The 21319-nt window shown below is 40.3% G+C and overlaps 1 protein-coding gene across 4 annotated transcripts in view; it reads right to left on the bottom strand.

The window, feature by feature from the left end:
- Lca5 (lebercilin LCA5) overlaps nt 1-21319 on the bottom strand; it is a 93084-nt gene that overhangs the window by 34454 nt on the left and 37311 nt on the right. For 3 of the 4 annotated variants that reach the window (XM_060384682.1, XM_060384683.1, XM_021660926.2), the window contains one exon: nt 7993-8341. In XM_060384682.1, the coding sequence (XP_060240665.1) occupies nt 7993-8173 (181 nt within the window). In that variant the 5' untranslated portion in view covers nt 8174-8341. Of the gene's footprint in view, nt 1-7992; nt 8342-20821; nt 20893-21319 lie in introns of those variants that run through there. The other variant, XM_060384684.1, reaches the window with a different exon arrangement.

Genomic DNA, 21319 nt, shown 5'->3' with positions numbered 1-21319 from the left:
TTGGACACCCCAGCATAATAGAAAATCAAGAAGGTGACCTTACATCTATGCTGATGAAGAGGATAATAGAGGAAACAAATAAAATACGTAAAGAATTAGAGGAAGATAATATCAAACAGATCATGGCTATCCATAAAGAAATGGAGGAAGTTAAAGACAAGCAGATTATGGCCATCCGTGAGGAAATACAGGAAGATGCAGCCAAACAGTTTGCGGCCTTCAGAGAAGAAATAATTAAATCACTGAAAGAAGTAAAAGAAACAGAGTTGAAGGAACTAAAAGAAAAAGAGGAAAATACAATCAGACAGGTGAAGGAAGTAAACAAAACAAATCAAGACCTGAAGATAGAACTGGAAAAATTAAAGAAAACACAAATGGAGGATATAATGGAGAGGAAGAATTTAGGGAAGAAAACAGGAACTACAGAGGTAAGCATAACCAACAGACTATAAGAGATGGAAGAAAGAATCTCAGGTGTAGAAGATACAATGGCAGAAATCGATGTATCTATCAAAGAAAATGTTAAATCCAAAAGATTCCTGACACAGACCGTCCAAGAAATCCAAGACAATATGAAAAGACAAAACCTAAGAATAATAGGCATAGAGGAAAAAGAAGACTCCCTTCTCCAAGGCCCAGAAAATATTTTCAACAAAATCATTGAAGAAAATTTCCCCAAGTTAAAGGAGAAGCCAATAAGAATACATGAAGCCTACAGAACACCCAACAAATTTGACCAGAAAAGAAAATCCTCCCACCACATAATAATCAAAACAGTAAGTATACAGAACAAAGAAAAAATACTAAAAGCTGCAAGGGAAAAAGGCCAAGTAACATATAATGGCAAACCCATTAGAATCACACCTGACTTTTCAACAGAGACTATGAAGGCCAGAAGGGCCTGGACGGATATCATGCAGACCCTAAGAGAACACAGATGTCAGCCCAGGCTACTATACCCTGCAAAACTCTCAGTCCTCATAGACGGAGAAAACAAAATATTCAATGACAAAAACAAATTTCAACAATACCTACATACAAATCCAGCATTACAGAAGACACTGGAAGGGAAAATACAACCCAAGAAAATTAGCTTCTGTCAAGAAACCACAGGAAATAATTAACCTTACTACAGTAATACAAAAAGCAACCAAGCACACAACCTTATGACCACAGCCAACATCAAAATCAAAGGATCTAACAGCCACTGGTCATTAATCTCTCTCAACATCAATGGACTCAACTCTCTAGTAAAAAGATACAGATTAACAGAATGGATACATAAACAAAACCCAGCAATCTGTTGCATACAAGAAACACACCTAAGGCACAAAGATAGACATTACCTGAAGGTAAAAGGTTGGAAGACGACTTTCCAAGCAAATGGACCCAAGAAACAAGCAGGAGTAGCCATTCTAATATCTGATAAAATAGACTTTCAACCAAAATTAATAAAAAGAGATGGGGAAGGACACTTCATACTCATCAAGGGAAAATTCCACCAGGAAGACATCACAATCCTGAACATCTATGCCCCAGATACAAGAGCACCCACATTTGTGAAAGAAACATTGATAAAATTTAAACCACATACAGATCCCCACACAATAAAAGTGGGAGACTTCAACACCCCACTCTCAACAAAGGACAGGTCAACAAAACAGATATTAAACAAAGAAACAATATCTCTGACAGAGGTCATGAATCAAATGGACCTCACAGACATTTAAAGAACCTTATACCCAAACACAAAAGAATTTACCTTCTTCTCAGCCCCTCATGGAACCTTCTCCAAAATAGATCATACAGTTGGTCACAAAGCAAGCCTCAACAGATACAAGAAGATTGAAATAATCCCTTGTATCTTGTCTGATCACCGTGGAATAAAGTTGGACTTCAACAACAACAGAAATACCAAAAAGCCTACACACACATGGAAACTGAACAACTTGTTACTAAATGACAGCTGGGTCAGGGAAGAAATAAAGAAATTAAAGTCTTCCTAGAACTCAATGAAAATGAAGACACAACATACCCAAACTTGTGGGACACAATGAAAGCAGTGCTAAGAGGAAAGTTCATAGCACTAAGTGCCTTCAAGAAGAAATTCGAGACAGCTCATTCAAGCAACTTAATGGCCCACTTAAAAACCCTAGAAAAAGAAGCAGCAGACACACCAAAAAGGAGTAGACAGCTGGAAATAATCAAACTCAGGGCTGAAATCAATCAATTAGAAAGAAATAAAACAATTCAAAGAATCAATGAAACCAAGAGCTGGTTCTTTGAGAAAATCAACAAGATGGACAAACCCTTAGCCAAGCTAACTAAAAAGCAGAGAGAAACCACCCAAATCACAAAATCAGAAATGAAAAGGGGGACATAACTACAGACACTGAGGAAATCCAAACAATCATTAGGACTTACTTCAAAAGTCTATATGCCACAAAATTTGAAAATCTAAATGAAATGGACAATTTTCTTGATCGATTTGACTTACCAAAGCTGAATCAGGACCAGGTAAATCAATTAAATAGTTCTATATCCCCCAAAGAAATAGAAGCGGTCATCAAAAGTCTCCCATCCAAAAAAAAGCCCAGGACCAAATGGCTTCAGCGCAGAATTCTACCAGACCTTCAAATTCTACCAGACCTTCAATTCTTTTCAAACTATTCCACAAAATAGAAACAGAAGGAACATTACCAAACACATTCTATGAAGCCACAGTCACCTTGGTACCTAAACCTCACAAAGACTCAACAAAGAAAGAGAATTTCAGGCCAATCTCCTTTATGAACATTGATGCAAAAATACTTAACAAAATACTCACAAACCGAATACAAGAACACATCAAAGATATTATACACTATGACCAAGTAAGCTTCATCCCAGGTATGCAGGGGTGGTTCAATATACGGAAATCCATCAATGTGATCCACCATATTAACAAACTGAAAGAAAAAAAAACCACATGATAATCTCCCTAGATGCTGAAAAAGCATTTGACAAAATCTAACATCCATTCATGTTTAAAGTATTGGAGAGATCAGGGATACAAGGCACATATCTCAACATAGTAAATGCGATGTACAGCAAGCCTATAGCCAACATCAAACTAAACGGAGAGAAACTTAAAGCAATCCCACTGAAATCAGGGGCAAGACAAAGCTGCCCACTCTCCCCATATCTCTTCAACATAGTGCTGGAAGTCCTTGCTAGAGCAATAAGACAGTTGAAGGAGATCAAGGGGATACAGATGGGAAAGAAAGAAGTCAAATTATCACTATTTGCAGATGATATGATAGTATACATGAGTGACCCCAGAAACTCTACCAGGGAACTCCTACAGCTGATAAACACCTTCAGCAAAGTGGCTGGATACAAAATTAACTCAAAAGAAATCAGTAGCACTCCTGTATACAAAAGACAAAAGGGCTGAGAATGAAATTAGAGAAACAACAACCTTCACAATAGCCACAAATGACATAAAGTACCTTGGTGTAACCCTAACCAAGCAAGTCAAAGACTTCTATGAAAAAAATTTCAAGTCTCTGAAGAAAGAATTAGAAGAAGATATGAAAAGATGGAAAGATCTCCCATGCTCATGGCTTGGCAGGATTAACATAGTAAAAATGGCCATCTTACCAAAAGCAATCTACAGATTCAATGCAATGCCCATCAAATTACCAACACAATTCTTTACAGACATGGAAAGAAAAATTTTCAACTTTGTATGGAATAACAAGAAACCGAGAATTGCTAAAACAATCCTCTACAATAAAAGATCTTCTGGAGGTATCTCCATCCCTGATCTCAAGCTGTACTATAGAGCAACAGTTATAAAAACTGCATGGTACTGGCATAGAAACAGAATGGTGGATCAATGGAACCGAACAGAAGATCCTGAAATAAACCCACACACTATGGACACCTGATTTTTGACAAACATGCCAAAACCATACAATGGAAAAAAGATAGCATCTTCAACAAATGGTGCTGGTCCAACTGGATGTCTAAATATAGAAAAATGCAAATAGATCCATACTTATCACACTGCACAAAACTGAAGTCCAAGTGGATCAAAGACCTCAACATAAAACCAGACACATTAAATCAGCTAGGAAAAAAAGTGGGGGATACCCTAGAACTCATTGGTACAGGAGAAAACTTCCTGAATAGAACACCAACAGCACAGGCTCTAAGATCAACAATCAATAAATGGGACCTCATGAAATTGAAAAGCTTCTGTAAAGCAAAGGACACAGTCATCAAAACAAAGCGACTGCCTACAGACTGGGAAAAAATCATCACCAACCCTTTATCTGACAGAGGACTCATATCCAGTATATATAAAGAACTAAAGAAGCTGAAAAGCAGCAAACCAAGTAATCCACTTAAAAAATGAGGAACAGAGCTAAACAGAGAATTCTCTGTAGAGGAATATCGAATGGCAGAGAAGCACTTAAAGAAATGCTCAACCTCATTAGCCATTAGGGAAATGCAAATCAAAACAACCCTGAGATCTCACCTTACACCCATCAGAATGGCCAAGATCAAAAACTCAAGTGACAACACATGCTGGAGAGGTTGTGGAGAAAGGGGAACCCTTCTCCACTGCTGGTGGGAATGTAAACTTGTACAACCACTCTGGAAATCAATCTGGCACTTTCTCAGACAACTAGGAATAGCGTTTCCTTAAGATCCAGCCATACCACTCCTAGGCATATATCCAAAAGAGGCTCAAGTACACAAAAAGCAAGTACACATGCTCAACTATGTTTGTAGCAGCTTTATTTGTAATAGCCAGAAGCTGGAAACAACCCAGATGCCCCTCAACTGAAGAATGGATGCAGAAACTGTGGTACATCTATACAATGGAGTATTACTCAGCAATGAAAAATAATGAAATCATGAAATTTGCAGGTAAATGGTGGGACCTGGAAAGAATCATCCTGAGTGAGTTGTCCCAGAAGCAAAAAGACACACATGGTATATACTCACTCATATAAACATACAACAGAATAAACCCACTAAAATCTGTACATCTAAACATACTAAGCAAAAGAGAAGACGCTTACTAAAATGTTCAATCCCCATCCTGAAAGGCAAAGAGGATGGACATCAGAAGAAGAAGAAAACAGGAAACAATCTAGGAACCTGCTACAGAGGTCCTCTGAAAGCCTCTGCCATGTAGACTGTGAAAGCAGATGCTGAGCTTGATGGCCAACTGTTGGGCAGAGTGATGGAATTTTATGTAAAAAGTGGGAAATATTAAGAGCTGGAGAGGACAGGAACTCCACAAGGAGAGCAACAGAACAAGAAAATTTGAACACAGGGAACTTCCCAGAGATTCATACTCCAACCAAGGACTATTCATGGAGATAACCTAGAACCCTGACAATGCAGCCACTTCTGATGAGAACTGATAGATTAAGATCAGAAAGAAAGAGAGGAGGACCTCCCCTATCAGTGGTCTTGGGGAGAGGCATGCAAGCAGAAAGTGGGGGAGGGTGGGACCGGGAGGGGAGGAGGGAGGGTTTTATGGTGGGATACAAAATGAATAAAGTGTAATTAATAAAAAAGTTAAATAAAAAAATTTAAAAAAAAGAATTCTTAAAGTATACATTAAATTATAACTTTTCTCAGAGTTTTTACGGTATTAAAGATTTATTGAGTCTAAGCTTCAGGATATACACAGACCTACTCTTTAAAAAGAGGTATCTAAAAGCCTTAAAAGGTAGGTTAAAATAAAAAAATATAACAAATAAACAAAATCAACTTCCAAGTCAAAATATCACACCAGGCTCATTCTCTGCCTGCTGTCGGTGGGTCAGAATGTAACTTTCCTGTACCATGCCTGCTCAAGTTCCACCACACCCCCTGTCATAACCGACTAACCATCTGAAACCAAGGAAGCCACCAGTTAAATGCTTTTTCAAAATGTGCAGGGTGCACTGGTCATGTTGTCTTTCACAGTAACAGCACAGTGACTATGACAGAAATTGGTACCAGGAGTATGGTAGTCCCCACAGGCTCATATGTTTGAAAGTTTTCTCCCCAATTAGTGGAACTATTTGAGAAGGATTGGGAGGTGTGGCCTTGTTGGAGAAGGTATGTCACTGGGGATGGGCTTCAAAAGCCCATGCCAGGCCTAGTCTCTCTTTCTTTCTCTCTTCCTGGCTACCTCCCACCATACTGCTTTCCATGATGATCATGGACTAACCCTCTAAAACTGTAAGCAAGTTCCCAATTAAATGCTTTCTTTCATAAGAATTGTCATGTCTTTCATAAGATGCCATTGGTCAAGACATCACTTTGTAGCAACAGAACAGTAACTGAGACAAGAAATTAATTCAGTTGGGTTCTGTGGCTTGATCTAAGACAGAAAAATGACCTCAGAGTTCATTTCAAAAGACAGCAGAAAGCAGAAAGCCATGCAGAGGGAAAATACTAACTGAATTTCCTGACTGCTGCTAGGATTGTTTCTCACTCTTTCTTTTCAGAAATGTTCTCAAATTAAGGCTCACAGAGTTCTGACTCCTTAGTTGGGGAGCTTCTAGGGAAGGAATAGAAAAATTAAAGCACTTCTTGCCAACAATACCTGATAGAGAAATTATCCTTAGGAAGCTCAGGCATTTTCTAAGGTTCAATTTGACAAGAATTTTGTAGTTATAAAGCACCTTGAGAGCATGCTCCCAGTTAATTGTAAGAACCATATTCAGAAGAAGGTTAAAGACAAAGATGATGCTCAGAACAGAAAGAAAGCCGGAAATGAAAAGGAGTCAAACAAGAGAATCATTCAAATGTCAGTAGATGGATTTCCTGAAGAGCTAGACCAGGGCCTATGAACAGGTGGTTCTCAAGGGGATACGTATTCTTTGTGCTTTCCTTCTTTTTTATTGTTATTGGAGGGCATGTGTGCACATGTGGGGGTCAAAGGGCAACTTGTAAAGTTAGGGCTCTCCTACCTCCACGGTTCCTAGGTCAAACTCATTCCATCAGGCTTGAGGGACAAAGATCTTTTACCTAATGCTGAGCCACCTCGCTGGTCCTCTTCGTTGTTTTTAATGTGTAAACACTGCTCTTTAAAATAATAATTTCTAATGAAAACTTAATCTAACCCTTTCTTAAATTGGTCCAATGGTGTCATCCACAATATAATGACTATGATCTATTAGCATAGGATGTGGGTAGTTCCCTATGTGGCTTCTGTTTTCTCCTCAGCCCCCAACTTCCCACTTTCTACAATGGTCTGTAGTTGTTACTATCTGTGTTACTAACTGTTACTAGTTGTTACTATCATAGCTGTGCTACATGCATCAGTGGATCATAATTACTTCACTCAACACAGCTTATTGGTATGTGCTGTTCTTTCAGACTTTGTGCATTTTGTTGCTCAGAACAATGGGATTTTTCCAGACCCACAAATTTATTAAAATGAAGTTATCTATATAACATTACACAGCTAAACATGCTCCAAAATAGTAACATTTTAATAAAAAATGCTTAATAATAACCTAGTCTCCTTTAAGCCAGTGAATGGTAAACAAACTGGACAATAATCGAGAGTCCTAAACCCAACCCTAGGTTGAAGTTGTGCATATTCAGTGAGCATTTATGGACGACAGCTCTGTCCATAAAAATGCCTCAAAACAAATTCTAAAGTAACTGTATCCAGTTACTTTAGAAAACAAAAATACAGAAAAGTACAATCACTTTGTAGGTTTTGCCCTTAGAGTAAGTGCCTCAGAGTTCACAAAGAAGAAGAAAAATGGTGCTTTCTCCTATATGACTAAGTATAAAAATGGTAATATGTAGTAATATATAAGTATAAGCAACCTACAATTTATGAAGATGAAGCCTATTTGCAATGCAAATCAGCTCATTCTGCATACACTGCAATATGCGCACTGAAAGAAAGGCTTCATTCACATGGGTCTTTGCGGCGCTGCACCTGAGTGTCAAGGGTGCCTGGGGTCTTCTGCAGACACTTACTCTGGCTGTCTGACAACTGCTGTTTGGCATTCTTCTCCTTCCTACGTAAAGACGAATTGATGGGCGATGAGTGTCCAGAAGACTGTGGTGAGGATCCAAAGTCAGGTGAGTAATGAGAGCAATATTGCTTGCCTGCTTTTCTTTTTTGATCGGTACCTGGGCTTCTGGATCTTTCCCCCATTGTCTGCCACAATGACCTCTCATCACATAATTTCACAGATTCATGAAAATACTGAAGAATATTTTCATAGGTTAGGTATCCTGGTGGTGATGTTTATTTATGTGCAGTTGGTTTTCTTCATGCTACGTCTGTAGTCCACATCCGTAAACACAAGACACGCTCTATTCCCTACAGTGAGGAAAGAAAGCAGACTCAGCAAAAGGTCATGAGATGATTTCTCTAATCAAATGGAGAGTGACTACAGGCAAAATAATTTACAGCATACAATGATAAAGAAGAGGTTACCATTTATATTTTTATATATTAGCTTACATATTTGAAATAAGACAGGTTCTGTCATGGCCTAGAAAATAACATTCCTTCTGAAAAAATGTCAACTAATTTTGATTTTCCTTGAATCCTGAGACATATATAACACAATCCTGAAAATTTATTAGACAATAATGATCAAATTGCCAGTATTTTTCTATGTGGGGGTGATAAAAAAAATCTGCTAATAAGAAAAATACCGGAAGCTGGAGAGATGGCTCAGAGGTTAAGAGCACTGGCTGCTCTTCCAGAGGTCCTGAGTTCAATTCCCAGCACCCACATGACAGCTCACAACTGTCTGAAACTCCAGATCCAGACCCTCACACAGACATATATGCAAGCAAAACCACTAGTGCACATAAAATAAAATTTTAAAAAAAATTACCTAGGATTGACTATAAAAATGTAAAACAAAAGTATAAACTTTAAAACATATTTAATGAAAAAAATCATCCTTAGCACAAGGATCTCATGGCACCCTGTAAAAAATGAGGTAAAAAAATAAAATTAGGCTGAGCAGTGGTGGCACATGCCTTTAATCACAGCACTTGGGGGGCAGAGGTAGGCGGATCTCTGAGTTTGAGGCCAGCTTGGTCTATAGAGTGAGTTCTAGATCAGCCAAAGCTACACACAAAAACCTTGTCTTGAAAGCAACAAGGAAAAAAAAAGGAGAGAACTGGAGTTAGGTTACTTTTATAATGAGAAGAATCCCTCTCTTGGTATCTGGAAGACAGAGCCCTATAGGTGAGGTTAAGATTAACAGTAAAGCGCTTCCTGATGCTTGAAGAGATGTGAGCATAAGCAACACCACTACTCACAGTTCAGTGACAAACCCCAACTACCAGAGTGCCACCAGCAAGGAGCTGGTCTTCTGACTGTCAGCTACTGACGGGGTAAGGACGATCTTAATTTCCGTATCCATTCTACAGTCTGGGAAAGTCTCCAGGATACACTAAGGACAGACTGGGGCATCGCTCAGAGGCACACCACTGGCCTAGCATGAGCAGCATGTGGAAAGCCGTGGGGTGCAGAGGAGAGCAGGGAAGGGTTACTCTCAGGCTGACGAAGTCTTCTGACAGTGTCTTTAAGACACAGATTTATACAAAGTAATTAGGTCATGAGAGTATTACCCTTGGAAAGAATTAACCCTGATCTCCCACAGTGAGTTCTTGAGATGATGTGTTGTTTATAAAAACCAAGCCGGAACCAAGCATGATGCTACATACCTATCATTCCAGCTACAAGAAAGGATGAGGTTGAAGCATCAGGAGATCCAGAGCAGCCTGGATTTTCCTCAAAGGAAAATAAAGGGGTGGGAATATAGCTCAGTGGTAAAGAGCTTCTCTAACACAGAAAGCAGAGCCCTTATCCTCGGGTGAGGGCTGACCCCCACACCCCACTGGCTTCTTGTCCCATCATGTGATCACCACCACGTAGGGCTTCCATCATCTGCCAAAAGGTCCTCACAGGAGACCATAGTCTTGAGTTTCCCCACCTCTAGTGTGAGCTAAACTACCTTTCTTCTTTCTAAGTACTCAGCTTTGTGTATTTTGTGACATGAGGAAAAATAGATAACCTTTTATTTTTTAAAAATAAAGGATAAATAAAATGTTTAAAGAAATAGGTTCTTTAGGGTAGGGCTGTGAAGTACAAACTCTCGACCATGTCAGTGAAGTTCTACAGTCCGTGTTCTATGAGGTCATGAACCACCTGTGTAACTGTACTTAAAATATCCCTGGTGTGACTAAAGAACAAATGCTTATTTCACTTTAATAAATTTACATTTGAAAAGCTAGCCACATGAAAACAGCTACTAGAGAAGAGAGAGGGCAGAGTTTAGGTCAGCAGTGGACACTAACTTCTACTGTACAGAACTGTTTACACACTTGGCCTCAAAAGCTATAATTTGGGGAAAGGGTTTTTTTAAGCAATTCCTAAACATTAGAACACATTAAACAAATTCGGTAATATAAAGTTGGTGGCAAAAACACAAAGTAACCAGTTCAGATTACTTTAAAATACAAGTTGCAGGGTAGAAGGCAAGGCTGTCCTCTGAAACACACGCACACACACACTCACACACGTACACACACTCACACACACGACACACACTCACACACACGACACACACACACACTCACACACGTGTACATACATGCACACCAGTAAATACACAGTAAAGATGTTGTAAATATGTGATAAAAACTAATGATAAAAGTGTTGAAGGCTGATTTGGGTAATCTTTGTTGGCACTTTACTCTCACATTAATACTTGTGTAGCAGGAACAAAGCAAGTGGGCAGCTGTGGCAGTACTTGATTGGAATGTTCAATACGGAAAAAACAAATATATGTTTATATGAGTTTTCACAGCCTTAATCCCAAAATCTGTATCAGAGGCATCAATGTGAATGCATGGTGAGTTTTATCTTTTAATAAAAAAAAAAAACCCACATTTTTATCTATATCCAATGATAAATCCTAGAAACAAGAAAGAAGCTAGGCAGTCCCACACATCATATCTAAATACCACTTCCTTGAGAACATGTCTGATATTATTTGTGAAGGCAGAGGCATGCAAATGTGTAAGACCATGTCTGAAGGAGAAAGAATATAAGATGAACTGAAGAATCCAGTGGATTGGTTATTCTAAAGAGCAAAGAAGTCATGAGCCACTGCTGACAGAATGTGGAAAGGGCTCATGTGCCAAACTGAAGAAGCTCTTACTGTTCAAAGAAAGAAGACTTTAATCATTCATAAGGATTACATCAGCAAAAGATTAAAACATAAAAAATATTTAATCCCACAATTTCATGAGATGCTAAATGAGTTTCCAACTAATGACCTTTGAAAGATGTTGTGGGGACGGGATAGTACCTTACCTTTGCTGACAAAATTGTATCTCAAAATAACAAGAGGGTTATTTTTAGCAAACAGTGGAAAGGGAAATGATAAAATGCAAAATTAGAACCATGTCATTTTTCAACCCATCATGAAACAATGAAACAAAGCAATGATCACTAATGGTGGGAACACCATAGGAAAGAAAGGTGCAGACACACACCTCCTGTGGGGACGCACACTGAAGAAATCTGTCCTCCTGTCTCAGTGTTAAACCTGAATCTGATCAAGCCTCCAAATCTAAGGCGATTTACAGAGAGTGCAGGTGGTGGCAACTGTACAATAAAACACCTTCCTGTAACAGCAAGAACAATCTGTGCTCAAGAGGCAGCCTGTGTACTGACTCTTCAGAGCCAGTAACAGATTGCGACCCGAGCGTGCCGTCCCTGCTGCAGCTCAAGCAACTTGCATGAGAGAACATAAGATCACTGAACACACTTAAAACACTGGCTGGGCATTAAATGGTAAGGAATTACTGTGCTTTGGGTGAGATGCAATTGTGCAGCTTCACCTTTTAGAGGTAACTGTTCAAATACTTCAAAACAGAAGTAAATAATATCTGAGGGTTGCTTCAAAATAACCCAGAGAGAAGGGCAAATATGAGAGTTCACCAAGAGCCGGCAACTGTATGATTAAGGCGGTGAAGAACAGCATCTTCATTATGCTGATACTACTGTTTCTCTGAACATATGGGAGAGAAAGAGAGAATCTTGGGGTCCAGCGCAGAGCCTTCCTTGCACATGCTAGGTACATACTCTACCACTGAAAACTTAATACTTTGATCTGACGCACTAACGTCTGCCACTATTAGGGTGTTAAAATTTCATTAATGGATCTGAAATCAACAGTTCTCGTGGCAAAGCACTAATACGTAGAAAAACAAAACACAATCAAGTCTGGTGAGAAGACTCAGTCAGAAAAAGAGCTTGCCCTGCAAGTACAATGACCTGAGTTTGGATCCCGACCACATTTAAAAAGCTACTTGCTGAGGCACATATCAGTTACCCAAGTGTTTACTACTCTAGTAGGCCAAGAACAAGGCAGACTAAAGTCTCATGCAATCGCCAACTTCACTCAGATCATCAGACAATTTATACTCTGAGAGTTAAGAAGAATCACATGATTAAAGTGTACAACCACAAGGAAAAGCTGCTCGTGGTGATAAACAAACTGCTTTTCCATAGAGGCAGATGAAGTAGTAGCCAGCCCTTATGAGTAATCTGAAGTAAACTCACTCCTATCTGCTACGCCTGGATAGAGCACAAAAACACATTCCAAGAACAATTCTGTGTTCTGATGAAACTGAGGTTACAAGAGTCTTGCCTTGTTTTCTTGACGTTTTCTCACAAGCACTCAGAATTCTACTAGACAGCTCCATGGTCGGACCATTCCAACATCCCAACACTGAAGCTGCTGAGACAGGAAGGACCCTAGGGTTTACTGAGCAGCCAGCATAGCCAAACTGGTGAAGTCCAGGTTCAGCGACAGATACCTGCAGTGAGAGAGTGTGCCAAGAAGCACACGTTGTAGGAGATAAGCAGAGAAGGCCAGGAACCAGCCGGCATAGACAGATAAGGGATGATACAATAGAATAACAACATGCTTAAAAATTAAAGGTATAAAAGCCCAAAGCTCGGACCACATGAAGAAGCCCTCTTTCTCGAGCATTCTCATGTAGGGCAGCGGAATATGCTGACGCTCTGAGAACTTCCCGTCACTCTGCAGTCTGGAACCGCTCGACAAGCTTGCTATCTGCCCAGCCGAATTGTCTCCTTACCCCGGAAACAGCGGAGCTGCCCCAGCCACAGAATCCCAGAGGACAGGAAGTGTGGCGAGTCCGTACCTGCGGGCCGTCATCAGCCCCGACGGAGACTCCTGGAGTCTAGGAGAGGTACCCCGCTACAAACTTAGGTACTGGCTCATAGTAATTGGATGTATTAAAGCACTTTTGTTAAACTGAAAACAAAGCCTCCATCGTAATCTATCCTCGCCGGCATCCCGCTCGGGGATTGGCCGGAGTGTGCTTGTGACAATACCTGTCTCAAACAAAAAAGTGAAGAGCAGTTGAAGAAGACACAATGTCACCTTTGGTCCCCACATGTACACACATGTATCCACACCAAAGATAAATAAACACCAGCCTGATACGTCCCCTCTGCCATCCATACAGTGAGACTACTAAAAGCACCTACTAGAGAACTGTTTTGAGGATTAAATGGGATAATTCAGCAACTATCACACAATTAGCAATTGGTGATAAAGTGTACCTGTGTATATGCTGATAAAGTTGATTATGTAAGGTAAAGCTGTACTGTTTTCATCTGCATAGCAGAGGCAGCTCCCTGGCCTCACCCAGACCATCAAGGTGCCAGCCAGCTGTTCTTGACGAGGAAGAACACAGACCAGCACTCTTCCCTCCTCCCAAGTGCTTCCAGTTAAACCCTACAGAGTTCCTACACCCCATTATCCAGCAACTCCTCCAACAAGTATGTTAAAAGCTTAGACTTTTGTGCTTAGTCTCCCATCACTCATGGTCAACCGGGTCCAAAATTATTAAGTGGGAGACTCCAAACATAAGCAATGCCCAACCTCTAAACTGCACACTATTCTTAGCAGCACAGCGTCTCTGTCCAGCTTGGGAGGTGAATCATCTGTCTGCCCAGAGTATCCACACCATACACGCTGCCTGACCATTACTCATGGAATAGCCAGCCTGGGTGAGCAGGTAGCACCACTGAACCATGACACTTATGTTAAAGCAACACTTTATTTAGCTATGGCCCTAAAGCACAGTAACAGTGATGCAACAATTGTATAAAAAGATGTTCATCTTCTGTTAAGTGAAAAAGCTGAAAGTTCCTAATAAAGTTAAAAAAGCTTGTTATAGACTCAAACCTATAGTGGAATATATGCCAAGAAAAAGACTATATTTACATAATTTTATGGTAGTATCTTTAATTGCTCTGGTTAACATTGCTAATCATAATGCCTAGCTCATAAGGCATACTGTATCCTAGGAATACAATAGACAATATAGGCTTTTACACCATCCTCAATTTCAGGTATCTGATGGGGGCTGAAGAACATATTCCCTAAAAACAAATTACCATTTTTGGACTATGAGAATTTAATTCACTCTTCATTTTAAATGACTCTGACATTCTAGCTATGTGCTAATTTTAAAGCCTTCTATTTCAGAATATATAACTAGCCTTTTCTTGCTGAGAGGAAAAAGCATGCCTGTTACTATAACCCTAATAAATACTAGCTTTTTGTGCTATCAACAGCCTGAACACGCTCCATTCTTCTTCTGACATTAGTCTTGAATTTCCTACTCTGACTTAACCCAGTTAATTTCTCAACCTGGTACACTGCTGCTGTGGAATTGTTTATATCTGAGTCCTGATTACTGCACCATATCTTTCTAGTCCACAGGTGTCATCTTTATTCATTTCCACAATCATTTACTGGTCCATATCCTTAAACAAGTCACTCAGCAAGGCTGTATAGTTTAGGGAGGGAAGCTCTATGTGTGGAGCTCTTCATAAAGCTTAAGAAGGGGGTGCTCTATGTACAGTTAGAGAGGGGGTGCTCTATGTACAGCTAGAGAGGAGATGCTCTATATACAGCTAGAGAGGTGTGCTCTCTGTACCATTTAGGGAGGAAAAGCTCTGTCTTTTTATTGTCCTCTTGACACTTTCAGAGGTTCTGAATTCTAAGTCAGGTCACTTTCTATAGAACTCTTGTAACACTGCTTCTCTGGCCTTTAACCTTCAGTGTTGCCTGAGAGTCATTTGTTGTGGTCATTCCCATACTAAAATTATTTTAACCTCCATGCACAATAAAACCCCCTCCTGTATAGAACTGGCATTCTAGCACTGTTAACCAGTTTCATTCCTTCATAAGCCCCACTCCACCTGTAACTATCCCACATTTCAGCCTTCTGGTGCTGGCAATCCTGAAGACACATTTCTGCCCAGTTTGAAAACTCAATCTCATACTCTTGGTGCCCAAAGTTATACTCCCAAAACTGTACTCTGTTGACTGTATCCATGGAGATACCCTGATGGAGAGGATGCCTGACTACAAGTCCTGCTGCTCCTACAGCCCAGCTTCCAAGTATAAGATGCTGGAGAGACACCTGTAATCTGCAAAGTCATGTCCACTTGCAGCCGTTTGCTTTGAAACCTACACTAATCAGGTTTCCTAGAGACAGTTTTTGTCACGGTCACCAACAACAATCGTTGTCCTAAATCCAACAGCTGATTTCCATCCTATTCCTACTTGACCTCACAGCGTTACAGCCTTCCTCCAGAAAGCATTCTCTTTTCTACCTGATGGCCAAATGTTTAAACACCCAGTGGACCAACCACACTGACTTCCTTGTCTATCCTCCCTCCTTAGTTATCTCTAAGTCTGACTTTCACACTCCAGTATTCCCTCTTCCTACTGAACAAATCATTTCAAACTTACATGTTCAAAATTAAAATGTCTCCATTCCACCCCTGACTCTTACCTTTTTTCCTGACCTCATTTAGGGGTGAATGACCCATTACAAATCTAAGATCACCTGGACCCTTCTCTCTCCACATCCCTATGTCATCTATAAAACCTGCCTGTTTAATCTCCAAATACTGTATTGTAGATCTACCCACTTCTCGCCATCTGTATTGCTACACCCCAAGTCTGAGTCACCATCTTTTCTCAGTTGGACTTCAGCACTCAGTGCTAATAGCCTACTTCCATTATCACAGTTAATTCTTCAATGCAGCAGCCAAAAATAGCAACCAGGAGTAGAGATTAGACAGCAGGGCTTTCCTGCTCAATCTACTTCCTAAGACCATCTGATTCCTTCAAATTAAACCTGTCTGAGATTTAGCACTCTGCTTCCTTCCCCAGCCTTCACCTCTTTCCCTGGGATAAGTGGCCTTTTGTGCTTCCCACCTGCCAGACCTTGTACCGGCTTCCTTCTCTACCTAGAACTTCAAACCAATGGCTTCCTCATCCTGATCTCAGCACAAAGGTCACCTTCTCAAAAACACTTCAGGCTGAATTCTCTTACAGTGCACCCAGTCACTGTATTCTACTGGTCTGTGCTTCTGTCTCTATAGACCTTATTAGCACTGGAAATACTCTTCTATTTACTGTCAGAAATTTTTACGGGTTTGTTTTACATAACTGAGAAATCTAATAGGGCTTCAGACAAAGTGAAGTTCATCTGCATTTAGATCTACAATTTGCACTTGACTAATATTTCTGGTTTGGAGACAGGGGTTCAGGTAGCCCAGGCTGGCCAACTAACTGTGCAGCTGAAGATGTCCTTGATCCCAACTGCTGCATCCCAAAAGATAGAATTACAAGTGTGAGCCACCGCAGCTGGCTTAGACATTAAATAAATGTAATTACTTCCTCTCTTTAAAAGTCAAACAAAAAAAAAAAATGTGTTGCTTAAAGAAACAAAGCAAGAAGATGACTCCTTGACTCCTACTGACATTCTTATTCAGCCCCGATCAGAGAAGCTTCCTCCTGCAGTAGACAGGAACAAATACAGAGAGGATACCCACAATTAGACAATGTGCAGAAAGTGAGACCAGTTGGAACACTCAGTCCTAAATAAAAAATCTCCATCAGATCCCTCCCCTTAGGGCTCAGGAAACTCTGTGCAAGAAGAGCCAGAGGGGATGGAAGACAACAACGACACAAGACCTTCTAACCACAGCAGGACCAAACCACCAACTCAGAGAGACTGTGGTGGCATGCACAGGCCTGCACAGGTCTGGGCCTGATGGGGTCCCAGCACTGCAAGGCTTAAGTGGACTCAGCTCCAACCCTAACCCAGAAGCTGCCTCCAATTGATAAACGTTTGGAAGGAAACAGCAGTTCTCTCCAGCAGGTTCACTAGGTGTTCAAACCACTGTTAAGGACAGGCCCCAGACCCAACAGTAGACAACCAACACAAAACAAACTCAATGGCCTCTTTGGGGCCCTTTATCTCATAATGCTTAGTCAGGGCTTTTGCTTGCTTGCGTGCTTGCTTGCCTTACAGGTCTTTTGTGTGTATACACACACACACACACACACACACACACAGTTTCCTCTGATTTGCATCTTTATGGGATTTCTCTGTAGTGTGAATGTGTGTCTCTGCATCTATATGTTTCTTGTGCTTTTCTATGGCTTTTTTCTTCTGCTTCTTTTGTCCTACTCTGGTTGGTTTGATTTTGTTTTATTCTACTTTATTAATATTTTTAGATGCCTGTGTGCTTTCTAATGAAAGAGGGAAAGAGTGTGAATTTGGATGATAGAGAAAGAAGAGAAGATGGAGGAGGGGTTGGGAGAGGAAGAAACATCAGAAAAAAATTCATCAGCTTGTATATAAAAATCTATTTTCAATTTTAAAAAATGTTTACTTTAACAGAACCCTGAAGATTTATGTTCCATTTGTAGGTTTCCAATTAATTTAGTCATTGTGAGCAAGAAAGAATCAGTTGCCAAGTGCTTTATCTGTGTCTGCTGTCAATGAGAGGTGGGGTGGAATGGTTTATTTATTTATTTATTTATTTATTTATTTATTGGGTTTTTTTTTTTTTTTTTTTTTTGAGACAGGGTTTCTCTGTGTAGTCCTGGCTGTCCTGGACTTGCCTTGTAGACCAGGCTGGACTCAAACTCAGAAATCCACCTGCCTCTGCCTCCCAAGTGATGGGATTAAAGGCTGTACCACTGCGCCTGGCAAGTTGATGAATTTCATTAGATTGAAAAAAAATTAACCAGTTAAAAGCAATATATATGAGTCTTGCTAATTCAATCTGTAAGAATAGTTACTTCCTAAAAATAGGCAAGAGGACCACTATGGCAATGCCAGGAAACTATCAATTCCAAAACATTCCATTTTTTATCTAAAAGTAAATTTCTTTAACAAGAATCCCAAACCATACAGGTTACACTTAACTGGTCAGGAAATAACATACCAAGGATTCCTTCCATTCTAGAATGCCTCCTTCATAAGCAGGTTCACATGGATCGTAAGTAAGCTGCAATCACTGATGATCACTGCATATGCACACTAGCACAGCCATCACCCGGGCTCAGGTGAATCTACGAGCCCAAGTGTATAAAACCAAAGCTTTCTTAACTCCCTAACAAAACCCTGTGTTAGGTTTCTGTGTATAAAACATTGTTCCCAGGTTACCTCAGCTGCTAACAGGCAACGGGGCAAGAAAACTAAAAGAAACTAGAAGTAAAAAATGGAAATAAGCAACTCTTTCTCCTCAAAAAAGAAAAAAAAATGTATGGAATGATGAGGTGGAGGTAAAGAGCCACAGTGCTACTCTCAAGCTACAACTGCAAATTCTACAGAAAGCAGGAAAAGATTAAAATCCAGTTTCCTCACTCTATTTATATGCTTGTGCATATTTTCAGGGGAAAAAATTTATTTGTACAAATATTTTCTTCCTTAAATATCAAACTATATCTGTTTAAAATAAACTTTAAAATACTAAAACCTTTTAAACCATGTTGGGTTTTTTAAGTATTATTTTAATATGATCCGTTAGACCACAGCAAATGCTGGCCTTCACATCTTTGGCATAATCAGCTTCTTAAAAAAAAAAAAAAAAAAAAAAAAAAAAAAAAGCATTTGAAATAGTCAGCTAAATGAAAGCATAACTGTAGTATGTATTCCCAAAGTTTAGTCAATCAAATGAAAACCTAACAGAATGTTCTTTAATTCCTCCATAAGACACCTGGCCAACACCCAGCAAATGTCAGCCATTATACATTGGATAAGTCAGAAATTTAAAAATGAGGAAGAAACAATTCTGAGCCAAGAGGAGAAAAATTATACAGCAGAACACAGCCACTGGTGGTAAAAGCAAGCAGACGTGGTGAGATGAGAGCCACCTCCTTCCAGAGCAAACAACGCCCCGCTTCTGTTGCGTCTGTTTTCAGGTACTAGGAGAGGTTAAGCTCGGCATAATGTGGGGGAGGGTGTCTGAGATGGGCAGTGCCAAGTGCAGTTATGGAGAGAAGACAACGGTGAAAAGGGCTTCTCTCAAAGAAGCTGCACCGGTAAAAATAACGGTTTAGCAAGGGCTGGGATCTAGGTTTACATTTACAGATGATGAGAATGGAGGAACAGATCTAAAGGAAGTGAGAAGAAATGACTGGGCAGTGAAATTCCTTTTCTTTGTATGGTAACCAAAAACTTTTACACACACACACATACACAAATTTCTTTAACAATCTTTTCTATATTGATTATGTGTTGAAACAATATTTAGGGTTATTCAGTTGCTACATATTAAAATTAACTTTACCTGCTTGTTTATTGAAAAATAAATATGCTTCACATTACATTAATATTGGACAATCTGATTTGAAATGAGGACACTGGCTGTGACCATCAGTAAGCAGTGAGCGAGTCTGGATCAGCTGGAAGCTACAATCACAGGCATCAACTGATTTGACATCTGGATGACAGTTTATCGGCTTAAAGAATTGAAGCAAACTAGTCTTTCCTGTCATACATTTCCAAGACAGGGTTTCTGTGGGTAGCCCTGGCTGTCCTGGAACTAGATCTGTAGAGCAGGCTATCCTTAAAACTCACAGATCCACCTACCTCTCCTTCCCAAGTGCTGGGATTAAAGGAGTGTGCCACCACCACCCAGCCCTGTCCCACATTTGAGTAAACACACTAATCACTATGCAACCAATCACAGGGTGAAATATTATGAATGGTAATATAAAGTTGACGTTTGGAAGACTATGAAAGACAGTCCTGATGAGACCTGATAGGCTAAGGTCAGACGGAAGGGGAGGAGAGGTCCTCTCCTATCAGTGGACTGGGGGAGGTGCATGGGAGGAGATGACCGAGGGAGCGGGTGGGGTTGAGAGGGGCTTGAGGGAGGGGGCTACAGCTGGGCTACAAAGAGAATAAATTGTAATAGATAAAAAATTATATTAAAAATTGAAGTTTCAAAAGAAACTAGAAAGAATACAAATTAATGAGCATGGGAGAAATGAAACCTCCATTTATGTTTTTCCTTGACACCTGTAGCTCTCCCATCCCCAAACAAATGGTGACTTTTTAATTTTGCTTATTTATGTTTCGTTAGTTAGCTAGTTTTGTGGGTGTTTTGCCTGAATGTACGTCTGTGTACCAGGTATGTTCTGGTGCCCATGGGGGCCAGAAGAGCGTGTTGGATTCCCTGGAACTGGAGTTACAGACAGTTGTGAGCTGCCATTTGGCAGCTGGGAATCAAACCTGAGTCCCCTGAAAGCGCAGTCAGTGCTTTTTACTGCTGAACTATCTCTTAAGCCCTAAATGACGACTTTTGATCCCAAAGGCATTTAACCCTGAACACACACGATTGGGCGTAAACATGCATGTGGCCAAACATACTCTGTATGGGTGAAACATACATGTATGTGGTCAAACATACTCTGTATGTGTGAAGAACTAAGACCCTCAAACTTCGGGGTGGAAATGAGCAGGCAGGAGCTGGTCCATGACAGGAAAAAGAAAAAAAAAGTCAATCCTAAAAGAAAATCTACTTTCATAAAACCTTCCTCCACATCACCGCCAGCCCATTCATTTACCCAAACATAGGTACAAACGTCTCCACATAAACTAATCCTCACAATAAATCTGCTATTCATGGCCCTCCTCCCCCCGGGGGCGGATGCCGTTACTTTACAGGGCCCATGAAGTGAACTGGCCCAGCCCTTCATCACACTGGGAAACACGGTCCCCTTGTTCCCCCAGCGCGAAGCAAGGGGCGTCTGAACCCACCCCAACCCAAGTTATGCCAAACAGGTAGGTTTTGCTAACTACCTTTACTCGTTTCATTCCATCCCTCAAGGGTGTGTAAAAGGAGTTCACAGCCTGGACCAACCCGCCTTCCCCCTTAAATGATGGTGTAGTAATAATACCCTGGACT

Source organism: Meriones unguiculatus, chromosome 6 (genome assembly GCF_030254825.1).
Source record: "Meriones unguiculatus strain TT.TT164.6M chromosome 6, Bangor_MerUng_6.1, whole genome shotgun sequence".
Classification (NCBI taxonomy): domain Eukaryota; kingdom Metazoa; phylum Chordata; class Mammalia; order Rodentia; family Muridae; genus Meriones; species Meriones unguiculatus.
This window is presented reverse-complemented; position numbering and strand designations above follow the sequence as displayed.